The sequence below is a fragment of the Sus scrofa genome, chromosome 14, assembly GCF_054392235.1.
Source record: "Sus scrofa isolate SSC_HxYL_T2T_F1_AM1 chromosome 14, Sscrofa_HxYL_maternal_Yorkshire_Landrace_v2.0, whole genome shotgun sequence".
NCBI classification, from domain to species: domain Eukaryota; kingdom Metazoa; phylum Chordata; class Mammalia; order Artiodactyla; family Suidae; genus Sus; species Sus scrofa.
In genome coordinates this window covers 19946956-19960263 of record NC_139396.1, presented here as the reverse complement: position 1 = coordinate 19960263, position 13308 = coordinate 19946956, and the positions used below count along the sequence as shown (strand labels likewise).

The 13308-nt window shown below is 49.9% G+C and overlaps 1 protein-coding gene across 1 annotated transcript in view; it reads left to right on the top strand.

Moving 5' to 3' along the window:
* LOC146396394 (uncharacterized) overlaps positions 1 to 13308 on the top strand; it is a 291217-nt gene that overhangs the window by 97390 nt on the left and 180519 nt on the right. The window contains exons 12-13 of the mRNA XM_084994478.1: positions 2356 to 2513; positions 5545 to 5665. Coding sequence (XP_084850604.1) covers positions 5635 to 5665 — 31 coding nt within the window. The 5' untranslated portion in view covers positions 2356 to 2513; positions 5545 to 5634. The remainder of the gene's footprint in view (positions 1 to 2355; positions 2514 to 5544; positions 5666 to 13308) is intronic.

The window sequence follows — 13308 nt, the reverse complement described above, 5'->3', positions numbered from 1 at the left end:
GGAACCTGTGTGTTGTGGAGATATCGTGGCGGGATATTCATGGCCTTGACCCCTGCACCCAGTTCCCTGCCCCTGTCTACCGAGAAATGCTCAGCTCAGCAGCAGGGATTGGAGAGCCTCCCTGAGGAGCTCCCTGACACCTCGTCCTCACAGGTTGTCACCACGTCCTGGACCTGAGCGGCCATCTACTCAGAGCATGCCCCTCAGCAAAGTCACTGGCAGGTAAGGGCCTTCTCCAAGGTCCTTCCAGGCACCGTGAGGCCTTTGATGGACCTCCACTGTCTAAAGTCGAAGGGCCTCACATCCTCCTCAACCCTTCCTCTCGGGATGCTCAGCACACATCTGTTCTATCATTCTTTCCTGACCTCACACAACACCTCTCAAAGGCTGAGAAGATCGCTCTGCACACAGAAGCCTTAGACAAACACAGAACAGCCCCACCAAGCATGCACCTGCCTCTCCGAACCACCCAGAGTGGACACTTCACAGGGGCTAAGGTGTGCCACCTCATCCCGATGGCCCTGAATCCCTCCCACCATGCAGTTCTGCTCCTCAGAGAGAAGTCTGAGAAGTCGGTGTGTGTCCCCTGCATTTTTGCCACTTCCCATCCAGGGTTGGCTTCCGAAGATGAGCACCGGCCCAGGGCGGCTCATGTGAGGAAGGTCATGGGAGTAGAGGCTGCCTGGGGTCCTTCCCCTTCCGGCTCCCAATAATGGAAAGTGAGGACAAACTGAGAAGCAGGCTGGAGTCAGGTGCCATTGTGAGAAAACCGCCCATTCAGGAGAGGGAGGTACATACCACGAGGCACCGAATTGACCTCCACAGGTGTTCTAGGAGGTTTGAGAGTAGCAGACTAGATCATCTTCCTGCTTCTGTGCTACACTGCTTCACACCCCCTTTACAAAGGAAGCAGCCTTCATAGGCATTCTACCTGCACCAGCCTCTCTCCACATGTAGTAGTAGTGACTTGAAATAGGAACACACTCTTCATCTCAAAGTCAGGCCTCAGCTTCTGCTGTGAGACACCTGACATGCTGCGCCATGTCTGCAGAGACGTATTTCCACAAAAGGGAAACCAATACAGAACACTTCAGGCCCACGAGTCCTAGCTTGGGTGAAGTCACCTGGTTGCCCATCCCTTGTGGAATCCAAGGCCACAGTTGCCTGACCTGGGAAGTGAGTTCTGGGCGGGATGGAGGGAAACGTTCTGGGCCGTGGCAGTGAAAGTCACATCCTGCCCAGCTCAGAGCAGACCCTTTCCTGAGCATGTGGCCACAGACAACACCCACCAGCACTGAATCGTTTTCTGACTATACCCTCCCATTCCACGCCCCCATTAGCCAGAGTATGCTCCAGTTCCAACCCCTTAGAGAGGTCTGGTGAGGCGAGCTTCAGATGCCTGAGGACCACAAGGCGGGGCTAGGCTTTCCCCATGACCCACCCAGGGCCAGCCACAGGACACTGGCTCCACACACGTTCCAAGTGGCTTGTCTCCCTGCTAGAAACCGCCAACCTGCCTGCTGCCATCCTGCCTCCCCAACCAGAGCAAGGCCTCTTGAACCACCTCCAAGCAGCTGTCCTCCCCAGGGCAGCCTCAGGTTTCTACAGGCTCCCCAGCTCAGATGTCCCTGGGGTGCAGTGCTCTCGCCTTCCTCTCCTTCCGTCCAACTCCATGTCCACAGTGAAGGGTCCCAACGGAAACCCAGGGAATTGAGGGAGGCCCTTTCTCTTGGAAAACAGCCCCTGTCTAGAGGCTTACCGCCTTCTGAAGCCATTCCCACAGGCATGGGCCGGGACCACCACGGGCTGGTGGCCTCAACGTGGACAGTCCAGAGCAGGACCCAGCGAGGGACCTGCCCCAACAGATGCTCAGGACGCAAGTAAAGGAGCCCAAGTTTGAATCTCAACAGTAGAATGCGGGCCTCCAGTCATTCTGCAGTGGGGGAGGGGCCGAGGGCAGGTGAGCCTGGGTGGGGGTGGGGTGCCATTCCATGCTGGCCTCTGCAGGGAGGCAAGAACCAGACGTTTCTTCCACCTTATGCAGGGGCCAGACAATTGTCCAGTGCCTCGTCAGGCAATGTATGTGGTGGTTTTCAGAGTCACAGCAGCAAGGTTTGTCTTGATGTTCCCTTTCCCTTTTTTATTCATCAACTTGTTTGTTGTCCTTCAACCCCCTCAGCTTCCGTCCTGGCTCCAGGCTCCCTTCCCCAGAGGCCAGACTTTCGGAACAAAATTCACCTTTTATCATCTGATAACCACGTGGGTTTTCATGGCCACCTGGAACCCAATGTTTATGGTTTGGCTTCTCTCAGCAGACCCACCATGTGTGATTGGTGTGTGTCCATCTTTCCTAAGGAAGCCGTCCTTGTGTGCCAACCAGCATCCAGCAGGACCCACCTTCCTCATGTTCCCTTGTGCTGGAAAGGCCAAGCCTATCCAAAAAGCCACTGCACAGCCCACGTGTCCAAGACCAGAGATCAGTCTGTCGTGTCTCCCGTATGATGACGTTGCTGGTAAGTCTTGGAGCTTTTCCCTGTTAAATGTTTGAATGTAACATTTTCAACAAATCCTCCCTTCTCAGGGATCACAGTCCACGTGTGCCGAATAGCATATGGAGTGCTGAGTCCTCCTCTCCCCTCTTTCCCCTGTCCACTCAGTCCTCGTTCCCACCAGGAATCAGAGATACCTGGTTCATTCACATCTTTTCAGCGATCCTTTGGGCAAGCAACTTTGAATGCCATCCGTTTGCCTTTGCAGGTAGTATTCCTTTGTCTCTGGTTGAAATGTACCATGTGCACAGGGAACTCCATCTTGGACTTGTGATGGAAAAGGTTGGGGGATAATGTGAAAAAGTGATTACATATGTATCCTATATAGATATATATGTATCATATATCATATATACATATATCTGTCTGTACGACGGGGTCCTTTGGCTACGCAGCAGAAGTAGACAAAACATGGTATATCAACTGCAGTGGAAAACCTAACCTCTTGTAAGATCAAAGAGTTCCTCTTGAGAAAGTGTGAAAAAGGAAACGAGAAAATTAAATTGCGTCCCCGTAGACCTGAGTATCTTTCCTTTTGTTGCCTTCCTACTGATATCGTGGCTCCTCTGTTACTGGATGCATTTTTAACATGGGAGTTCCTCCATTCTCTTGAAATTCAATGTACTGAAAGGGCAGAGTGCTCAAAGCCAGGCAATAACAATAGTAAATGTGCAGCTCCATTTGAGTTTTTCATTTCCCATACACAGTGCCTGCATTTAGCCTGACCTGTGTCCCGTGCACCATTTTGGACATATCTTTACTGCAAGTACTTTCCCTGTGTATCTGAAGTTTACCTTTCCCTCGGAATCAGCATGCATCTGGCAAGACTCGCCCATAAGGGTACCATATTATGATCCATGGAGTGGGCAGTTCTTGAGGGGAGGAGAACTTGGAGTGGAGACCAAAAGGTGCAATTTGGTCCAACCCAAAAGAAAATGGCAAAGGGACCCCAAATCTGCAGGCTCTTTGGATGAAATGGCAATGGAAGAGCCAAGAGATACTAGTGCGTCGTTGAGCTTTATGTGGTTAAGGACAGAAGTAAGGGAGGAGAAGACAAAATCTTCTCTTTCCTTATGTGAAAGAACCAGATGTGTGTGTGTGTGTGTGGGGGGGTCTCTTGGTTTAATTGATTTCTCCTTTGGGGGACACACGTGCTGCCTGTGGATGTTCCTAGGCTAGGAGTCACATCAGACCTGCATGAGCAGGCCTCTGCCATAGCCAGAGCAATGTGGGATCCAAGCTGCGTCTGGGACCTAAGCACAGCTCAGGGCAACCCCGGATCCTTATTCTACTGAAGGAGGCTGGGATGGAGTGTGCATCCTCACAGATCCTAGGGGGGTTTATGTCTGCTGAGCCATGATGGGAATTGCTGGCTTTTGTAGGTGTGGAAACATCGACTGCCCGTGAAGTGGGTGTGCCCTTTGGCACAGTGCCAGCTTTTATCTACCAATGTCCAATCTCCACGTGTCCAAACCAACTCGCATCAACGTCCTCCCAAGCAAGCCCTGCTTAAAAGCTGGTGCATTTCCTGTCTGCATCCCATACCCTTGCTCTTGAGCATCGAGGCTCATCCTTCCCTATGGTGCTGTCTGCATGGGAATCAACGTAGCATCCCTGACACAGCCAAATGGAAACACACCTGAGGAAACGTTCAGATTGGGAGTTAAGGTCAGCTTATCACGATGCAATTGATAGGAATGCATATGTCCGTCTTGTGTGATGAGAGGCGAGGTCTCGGGAACATCATCAAGGGAGGTGAGGGGTGAAAACCTCCTAGGACTGCAAGCAAATCTCTTGGGAGGCAAGAGTTCCTCTGTGCAGTAGCAGAACTACAATTGCTCCTGCTGTTAGGGTGTTGGGCAAGGAAGGAGAGGTTGAAAGGATTGTTGCAGATTGAGAAGAAGGAGTTGTTTGGGTGCTTCCGAAGCTTCTTGCCCCTTGCAAAGGAACATGGACTCCAAAGAGGGTGAGAAGCTGAGGCGAGAGTATCTCCTGCGATGCCATGGTGAGCTTTGTAGGAAGAAACTGTGGATGGGGCACTGCAGAACTGATCACCATGGGAATAGGGCTCTCTATTGGAGCTTTTATACTGAAGAAACATTTCAAGGGTTTTCAAACAAGACCTTCATATGAGAAGATTGCTGAGGCACCCATTGTACCCAGGCATTCAGGAAGGGCAGGCATCCTTGTTGCTTCCTCCCCTTCTTCAGCCACTCCTGCAATTTGTTACAAGATTCTCACGCATAGCTTAGATATAGTATTTGTGGGGGTTTCTTGTTTGGTTGGTTTTGAATTGTTCTTCCCCCAAGACAATGGTTTTGCTACTGTACAGCATGGTGACCCAGGTACACACACATGTACACATTTTAGTCTCTCCCATGAGCATGCTCCCTCACAAGTTCCCAGTGCTACACAGCAGGATCTCATTGCTAATCCACACCAAAGCCAATCCTTTGCATCCCTTCACCCCAAGCTCCCAATCCACCCCACTCCCTCCCCAGATGTTGTATTGGCATGAGTCTTCTCAGGGACACTGATACAAAAGTTGCATTGTGGAAATGAGGTGCTCCCAATTCTTCCATCATTTTTGACTGACTTTGCATTTCTGAGGGCCGCACCCATGGCATCGGGAGATTCCCAGGCTAGGGGTCCAATCAGAGCTGTGGCCCCTGGCCTATGCCAGTGCCACAGCAATGCCAGATCCCAGCCGTGATGGCAACCTACACCGCAGCTCACATCAACACCCGAACCTTAACCCACCGGGCGAGGCCAGGGGTGGAACCCGCAACTTCATGGTTCCTAGTCAGATTCGGTTCTGATGCACCATGACACGAACTCCTTCTGTTGTTCATTGTTTTATACTACCTCAGAACCCTACATCCCGACATCGGAGAGGCAGAGGTTGTCAAATCAGCTGCACTGTAATGAGGGAAACCAGTCATGGAAGTGGGTGTCTCAACGTCCTTTGGACCATGACCTCTGATTGTTCCTGCAGAGAGCTTCGGGGCAGGCACTGGCGGCTGAGGAGAAACATCTCTGGAGATGGATCACTAGCATCAGGAGACAGTGAACCTTCCACTCCCACATGGAAATTGAAAGGCACCGAGAGATCCCAGGTTTGTGTCTTGTGGACGTTTCAAGTCTGTGCCCTTGGGAGCTCTGGGTGTCATCAGATAGATGTAAGGGTCTTGAGAGGTATCCTGTGGAGGAAGAAATGCTCTGGTGTTGCCATGGACCAGAAAAGGGATCTGAGGGTTCAAGTTTCTTTGGCCAGCATTCCCAAGTCAAGTGGGTATGTTGAATCTGCTGCTACTTCTTTGTGGGTGGATGGCCACCTGAGCTTCCATGATGTCGTGCCAAACGTAGGGAGGGAGAGGCATAGTGTTCCCAAAGTACCTGCTGTCTTGTGACTGGCCAAGAGGGTCAAGTTTAGCTCACCAGCATAACCAGGACAACCAGAACCATACAAAGGAGACACACCTGTGCACCAACCTTTATTGAACAAGCTCCATGTATTAAAGAAAGACATGAAGAACAAACATGCGTGGAGAATCGAGGCATTTGGAAATTCTCTAGGCATGGCGACAGGAGCACCATCTCTGAAGAGAGGTTCCCAGATCTCCAATTGCGTGCTAGAATGGTTCTTTAATGGATCCATCCAATTTGCTAGGGGAAAGACCCTTCTCTTTCTAGACAAGCAAATCCCAACCCAAAGAGTCCACACAGCCTAAGGTGCTGTGGCCCAAAGGGCATGAATGTCCTTGGCCCACTTTGAGGATTCTGTGCTTAGGCTGGATCTCTGCAAACTCTTGTATGGGGATCCTATCTAAATGCATGGGTTTCACCGATGCAGTATGACCATGGGGGCTCATCTCCCAAGAGATAGGGTTTAAGAAGAGATGGCCACGAAGCTCCCAGGGAGAAGACAGGAAGACAACCCCAGAGAGCTTTGCAGCGAATGCAAATCCTCCATGACATTCCTGTCTTGTAGGGAGTTCCTGGGCCAGCTCTTCTGATGCTTCCTTCCCTCCCTCCTCTTCCCACATGTCCCCTGCTGACTCAGCTGTTGTGCACAGAGACTACCATCCTCCAACCGCTCCTAGTGTCTGTTGAGGAGGGTCCGCTTGGGTAGTCAGTAGCGCACATTCGAGCAAAGAGGGTGGTTTCCCAAGGGGTGGCCTGCCTGAGGTTGGGGCCCGTCATGGTGGCCTTTGGCGTTCATTCCATGACAGCCCTGCTAAGGAATATGGGGACTGTTCAGCCATTGGGTGTGACCGCTCTGTGCTCTTGTGCACGCTGCAGAAGCCTTGTGCCCTCCTCCATGTGGGTTCATGCCCGCATGGAGCTCAGGTCCGGAGCAGTGTTTCCACCACAGCTTTTAGCAGCACTGTGGATCAGGCTGCTGGGAGACTTGAGGGACTGTGGGCCCTATGGAGGCAGGGGACTAAAGTGTGTGAGTGATTAAAATGGGTGGCATTCCAGTGTGCCTGCCGTTCCATGCGTAGGAAAGCTGGAAGGAAAAATTTCCAATTTGAAAACCCTCATGGGGTTCACAAGAAGTAGCTCAGGGCTCAGAAAAAGGTGTGAAGATTTACCATCCAGGCTGCTAGTTTCACTGTTGTCTTCCTTTTTCACATACCAATGTCAGTCAGCACTTCTGTTCAAATGGCATGCTTGGGTCTCTGTTGGGGGCAGCCTTGCTGAATGAAGTAGTGCTGACCACCTAGTTGTAGTCGGATGTAAATCATGATGGATTTGCAAGCCTTGGGGGGATTGGTACAAGGCCACCTGGTTGTTGGGAATCTGGTAATCCATCAAATGTGAGGGTTTGTTGGGTTTTGTCTATGGATATGTGTGTAAGGGGAGATCATGCCTGTGTTTGGGGGAGCGTTTGTCTTTGGAGGGTGCTGAGATGTAACCGAGGCATAGTCCAGGAGCTGGCGTTTAGGTGTTTGTAAGTTGGTGTTCAGGGGCCTATTTTTCATGGATGTTTTCCGCCATGAAGTTGGGGATTGTGTGTCTCCTGGTGGACTTGGTAGGATTATCTGCCTAGGCCTCAGGGCAATGTTAGGGAAGTCCAGGGGCCGATCTGTGTGTGTGTCCCTTTGGGGCCTGTAGTGAAACTTCGTGGTTGGGACTTGACCCCAGCCAAAATTGAGAGTGGGACTGGAATCTACCTTGCCCTCAGGTTGGCAACTCAAGCCATGATCCCGGGTTCAGAGAGGATTCGAGCGCACAGACTTCTTCTTTTTGGTGGCATCTGCCCCATGTGGAGTTTCCCCGTCCACGGACGGAGTGCCACAGCAGCAATCGGGACCACTGCAGTGAACACTCAGAATCCTTAGCCTTCCATGCCACAAACGAACGCCTCGACCTGCTCAAACCCACTGTCTTTGCACTGTCAGACCCCTCACCAGGTGTCAGGATTTGATGAAGCTCTGGTTCTTCTGCTTCGTGGCAGGAAGAATTTGGCATGAAGCGAAGCCCCAGGTAAAGAGTGAGTTTAGGAGCATAAGACCCTGGGGGGAGATACGCGTAAGCTGTCCAGGGAGCAGAGCAGCCCCAAGAACCAAGAGATCTACATTTCTAGAATGCAAGGCCCAGTGGGGAGGGGAGAAGACTGCCTTCTTCCTCATTTGGGGGTGGATATCAAGGCTTCCATCTCCAGCTCCTCATTGTGCCCTATATGGATGGTGTGCCCTGGGCTGTCACAGTGCTTGTTCAAATCGGTGTGTATTGCCAGGAGTTTGGTTGTATATTAACTGGGGTAATTCATCTCAGGTTTCCATCTACTGTCCTCTTTTACCTAGGCGTGTCCCCTCTCCCCTGAGTTTCTGTCTGGGTGAGGTGCAGAAATGCTCCTTGTCCAGGACTCTTCTCTCCTTGACCTCATGCAGCAGGACTCGATCTCCACATCTGTTGTCTTGTGCTTGAAGTCTTGGGGGTTGTGTCTTGAGCGTGTCTGGCACTTCGATGCATGCGGTCTTCCTTCAAGTCGGGTAAGTCATGGCTGGGTTCCTTTTCTTGAGTGATCATCAGCATTAGACCATGTCGAAGACCCCTTGAAAGCTTGTCTTTAACCGATCCCCAGTGGGCGGTTTCTGCTCTTTAAGGATCCTCCTCTATCCTTCCCTTTAGGATGATTATTTGTGTGTTCATGGCCTGTCATATGGCTCTTTGCATTTTTGTGTGTAGCACATGTTCCGGAGCTGTGCATGTGTCTTTTGATGTGTAGAGGGAGAGTCGGCCTATCTTCTGGGACAGGTGAATGCTATATAGGTGGGCATGCCGTATTGGAACGCTTCTGGATTCTGCATGCTGGAAGAGTGCATGCCCTTGGATGGAGCCTTGGGGAGTGTGGGTTTATGGATATGCCGAGAGTGTGTTTTCTGCATGTTTGGAGGAAAGGACGTAGTGTGCTAGGTTTGCAATTGTGTCATGTACGGATTAATTGTGGGTCTGCTTGGATCTTTTGGAGAGTGGTGTGTATAATGGGTTTGAGTGTGTATTCCAGGGGCATGGGCATTTAGAGGCATATTCGCTGGGGCTATGCACTTGTAGTTTTCAGGAGGGACATGTTAGGCTTATATATATATGTGGGGACGTGGGGAAGTGTGTGTCCGCTGGAGAGATGAGGTTCTGTGTTTCTACAGGGGCGTGGGCGACATGCATTTCTTGGTGTGAGAAATATGTGCTGTGGTTATGTGTTACGAGTTTGCAGATGGATGAGCTGGGTCCTAGGATCATTGGATATGTGGAAGTCATTTCCTATGTGGTTTGCTGGCGATAGGTCCATGTGTCCTACGTGTGTATACTCGTTTGTGCGTCTATCACCAGGTGCATGAATGACCAGGTTGTGTTCCTATGGTATGGAGGTGTTGGGAGTGTGCCACGTTGCTTCTTGGCAGAATGCCGAGGTGTTTCTACAGGTCCTAGGTACGAAGAGATGGTGTGTCCACATTGAGGGTGAGGGCTGAAATACATATGCCATTGATACCCACACAGGTGCAGTGTCCTGGCAGGGCGGTTGATTTCTGGAGAGGTGGCACCATGTGTAGTGTTTGGGGCATCTGTATGTTCAAGGGTTGGGAATATTTGTCTGTGTGTGTCCATAGGTGTTTGAGACGTGTACATGTGTATTAGTACGTGTAGGCGGATTGTGGCTCTGTGTGTATTTGAGGTCCTGGGGCTTCTGTAGTATGTATTTGGAGGGATGTCAGAGGTAGGTGTGTGTGTTTGGAAACAAAGAAATGTCATAGGCGATGTGTGTATGTTCTGGAATCCTGGCCTAGAAGTCCTGTAGGGCTGTGGCCTTGCCTATGGGCTGTGCATGAGACGACTGTGTAGGAGCTGGTTGTAGTGAGCCTGTATACGAGATAGTCAATGTGTACCACTGATCGGTGTTTGTGTTCAGACCCCTGTTGGGTATGTGCATGTGAAGACCTCAGGTGGTATACCTTTGTTTGTGGGGAAGTGGGTGGAGTGGGGATTTGGCCTTTTCTTGTCTTTTCAGGGCAGACCCATGGCATTGGGAAATGCCCTGGCTATGGTGGAATTGGCGCTGCAGCTGCAGCTGCCAGCCACGGCCACAGCAAGGCCAGATCCGAGCTGCATCTGGGACCTGCTCCATATCTGAAGGCAATCCTGGATCCAGGGATTGCACCTGCCTTCTCTCCTATATGGGTCTGGTTCATTCCAATGTAGCCCCAACGGGAATGCCTGCTGGAAGTTTTTTCCTCACAACGTCATTTTCAGTTCTTGGCATCAGCCCAGTCATCTTTTCTAGGTCATCGGAGTTTAGTCTTGGCAGATTGTACTTTGCTAGGAAGGTGTCCATTTCGTCTAGGAAGTCTGTTTTCTTGGCAGAGAGTTGCTTTTAGTAGTCTCTTCTGATCCTCTGTATTCTGGGATGTCCATTGGAAGCTGGCATGCATTTTGATGGTTATTGATTTGAGTCCACTCTTTTTTCCCTGATGAGTCTGGCTAAGGGTTTATCCATATGGTGGATGTATTCAAAGAAGCCGTTGTAGCTGCATTGATCTTTCCGATGGTTTTCTTCGTTGCTCTTTCCTTTCTGCTCTGATCATTAGTATGTCTTTCCTTGTGTTTGTCTTTCTCTCGTTGCTTTGGGCATAAGGCCAGGTTGTTTGTTGGTGGTTTTCCTTGTTGGCTGAGGTAGGCTTGTATTGCTGGAAACGTCCCTCTTCGATCTGCCTTTGCTGCATCCCATAGGCTTTGGATTGTTATGTCCTTGGTGTCACTTGCTTCTTGGGATCTTCAGATTTCCTGTTTGGTTTCTCCAGCACTCCCTTGTTTGTTGAGGAGCATTTTGTCGAGTTTCCGTGCGTTGGTGTTTGTTGCCATTGTTTTCTTGGTGGTTGATTTCGAGCCTCATAGCGTTGGGTTCATACAAGCTGTGGGATAGGATTTCAATTTCCTTCCATGTACAGTGGCCTGCTTGGTGACGCAGCATGTGATCTGTCCTAGGGGATGTCCGGTGTGCCCTTGAGAGGAGTGTGTATCCTGCTTCATTGGGATGGAAAGCGCTCTACATATGGAGGAAGTGCCCTGTGGTCCAATGCATTATTGAAGGCCTGGGTTCCCTTGTTGATTTTATGTCTGGAGGAGCGGTGCGTTGATGGGAGTCGGGTGTGAAGGCCCCCTGCTCTGACTGTGTTAGTGTCCATTTCTCCTTTTACGGTTGTAGCAGTTGCCTTCTACATTGCGGGGATCCTGTATTGGGTGCATATAGGTTTCCAATTCCCATCTCCTCTCCTTGGATTGATCCTTGACCGTTACGTAATGACCTTCTTTGTGTCTGATTAATAGTCTTTATTTTATCTTTATTTTAAGCTCTCTTTTGTCAGATGGGGGTGTTTCTACTCCGTCTCTCTTTTAATTCCCACGCACGGGGAATATTTTCTTCCATCCTCTCACTTTCAATTTGTATGTGTCCCTCAACCTGAAGGGGGTCTCTTGAGGACAGCAGGTCTACCTATCTGTCTATCCCTCTACCTATCTGGACGGAGATCTAGATGGAGATCGAGATGGAGAACGAGATGGAGAATGAGATGGAGATCTCGATCTAGACCCAGAGAGAGGGAGATGAGCCTTCGTTTTGTATGCATGCAGCCAGTCGATGTCTTTCGGTTGGGGCATTTTGTGCATTTCCACTGAAGGTGCTTCTCGATCTGTATGTTCTTATGGCCATGTTATTAGCTGTGTCAGATTGGGTTTTGTTGGTCTTTTCCCATCCTCCCTTGTTCTCTGCTCTTGTGGTTTGATGACTGCCTCTAGTGGGGTGTTTGTTGGGTGTTTTTTGATTGTTATTTCCCCGAGACAATTTTTTCCACTGTCCAGCATTGTGACCCAGTTCCCCATACATGTATAATTCGTCTTTGTGCCATTATCATGCTCCATCATAAGTGAGTCGACCTCGTTCTCAGTGCTACACAGCAGGATCTCCTTGCTAATCCCTTCCAAAAGCAGTCATTTGCATCCAATAACCCCAAGCTCCCCATCCATCCCACTCCCTCCCCTTGCTCTAGGCAGGCACAAGTCTATTCTCCAAGTCCATGAGTTCCTTTAGGTGGAAAGGTTCCTTTGGGCTGTATATGAGACTCCTCATATGAGTGATGTCGTTTGGTAGTCGTCCTTCTCTTTTGGACTTCCTTCCCTCAGGATGAGAGAGTCTCGTTCCATCCATGTTGCTGCAGATAGCATTAGGGTGCTCTGATGGCACAGGAGTATTCCATTGTGTGTATATACCGCGTCCTCTTTGGCTCTTAATTGTTATTTCCCCGATACAATCTTGTTTTCTACTGTACAACATGGTGACCCCGTTACACATACATGTAGGCATCCTATGTTCTCACATTATCATGCTCCGTCAAACGTGACGAGACATTGTACCCTGCGCTACACAGCAGGATCTCATTGCTAATCCATTCCCAAGGCAATAGTGGGCAGGCATTAACCCCAAGCTCCCCATCCACCCCACTCCCTCCCCCTCCCCTCCCCCTTGGCCACCACAAGTCTATTCTGCAAGTCCATGATTTGCTTTTCTGTGGAAAGATTCATTTGTGCCGTATATTAGGTTCCAGATATAAGTGTGTGGTATCCTCTTCTTGAATGGATCCCTTAACCGTGAATTGGTGTCCTTCTTTGCCTTTCTCGATGGCCTTCGTTTTAAAGGTGATTTTGTTGGATATGAGCAGCGCTACTCCTGATCTCCTGTCTTGTCCATTGGCATGAAATATCTTTTCGCATCCCCTCCCTTTCAATCTATACGTGTCCTTGCCCTCGGGTGAGCTTCTCTAGGCAGCAGATTGAAGGTTTTTGCTTTGGTACCCACTGGCACTCTGTGCCTTTTGATGGGAGCATTCGGTCCCGGAACAATTCAGGTGGTCATTGATAGATGTCTCTTGATTACCATTTGAAGCCTTGTTTTCCCGTTGATTCTATGTTTCTCTTTTCTTCTTTCTTTTCCTTTGAGTGGATGGGTTCCGTTGATTCTCTGCTGGAGTCCTTTCCTTTTCCGATTTTTGAATGTAGTGTTGGCTTTTGGTTTGGGGTTGCCCTGTTTTGTTATTATGTTAACCACTTCGTATGTCTGCTCACTTTAGCCTGACCGTTGCATAGGACCAAACGCGTCACTGAACCAAGAAAAAGGATCTACATTTTCTTCCATTCCTCGCCCTCATTGTATGATTTGATGTAGTTTATTTCATTTTATGTTTTTGACATCTTCATGGTTAGA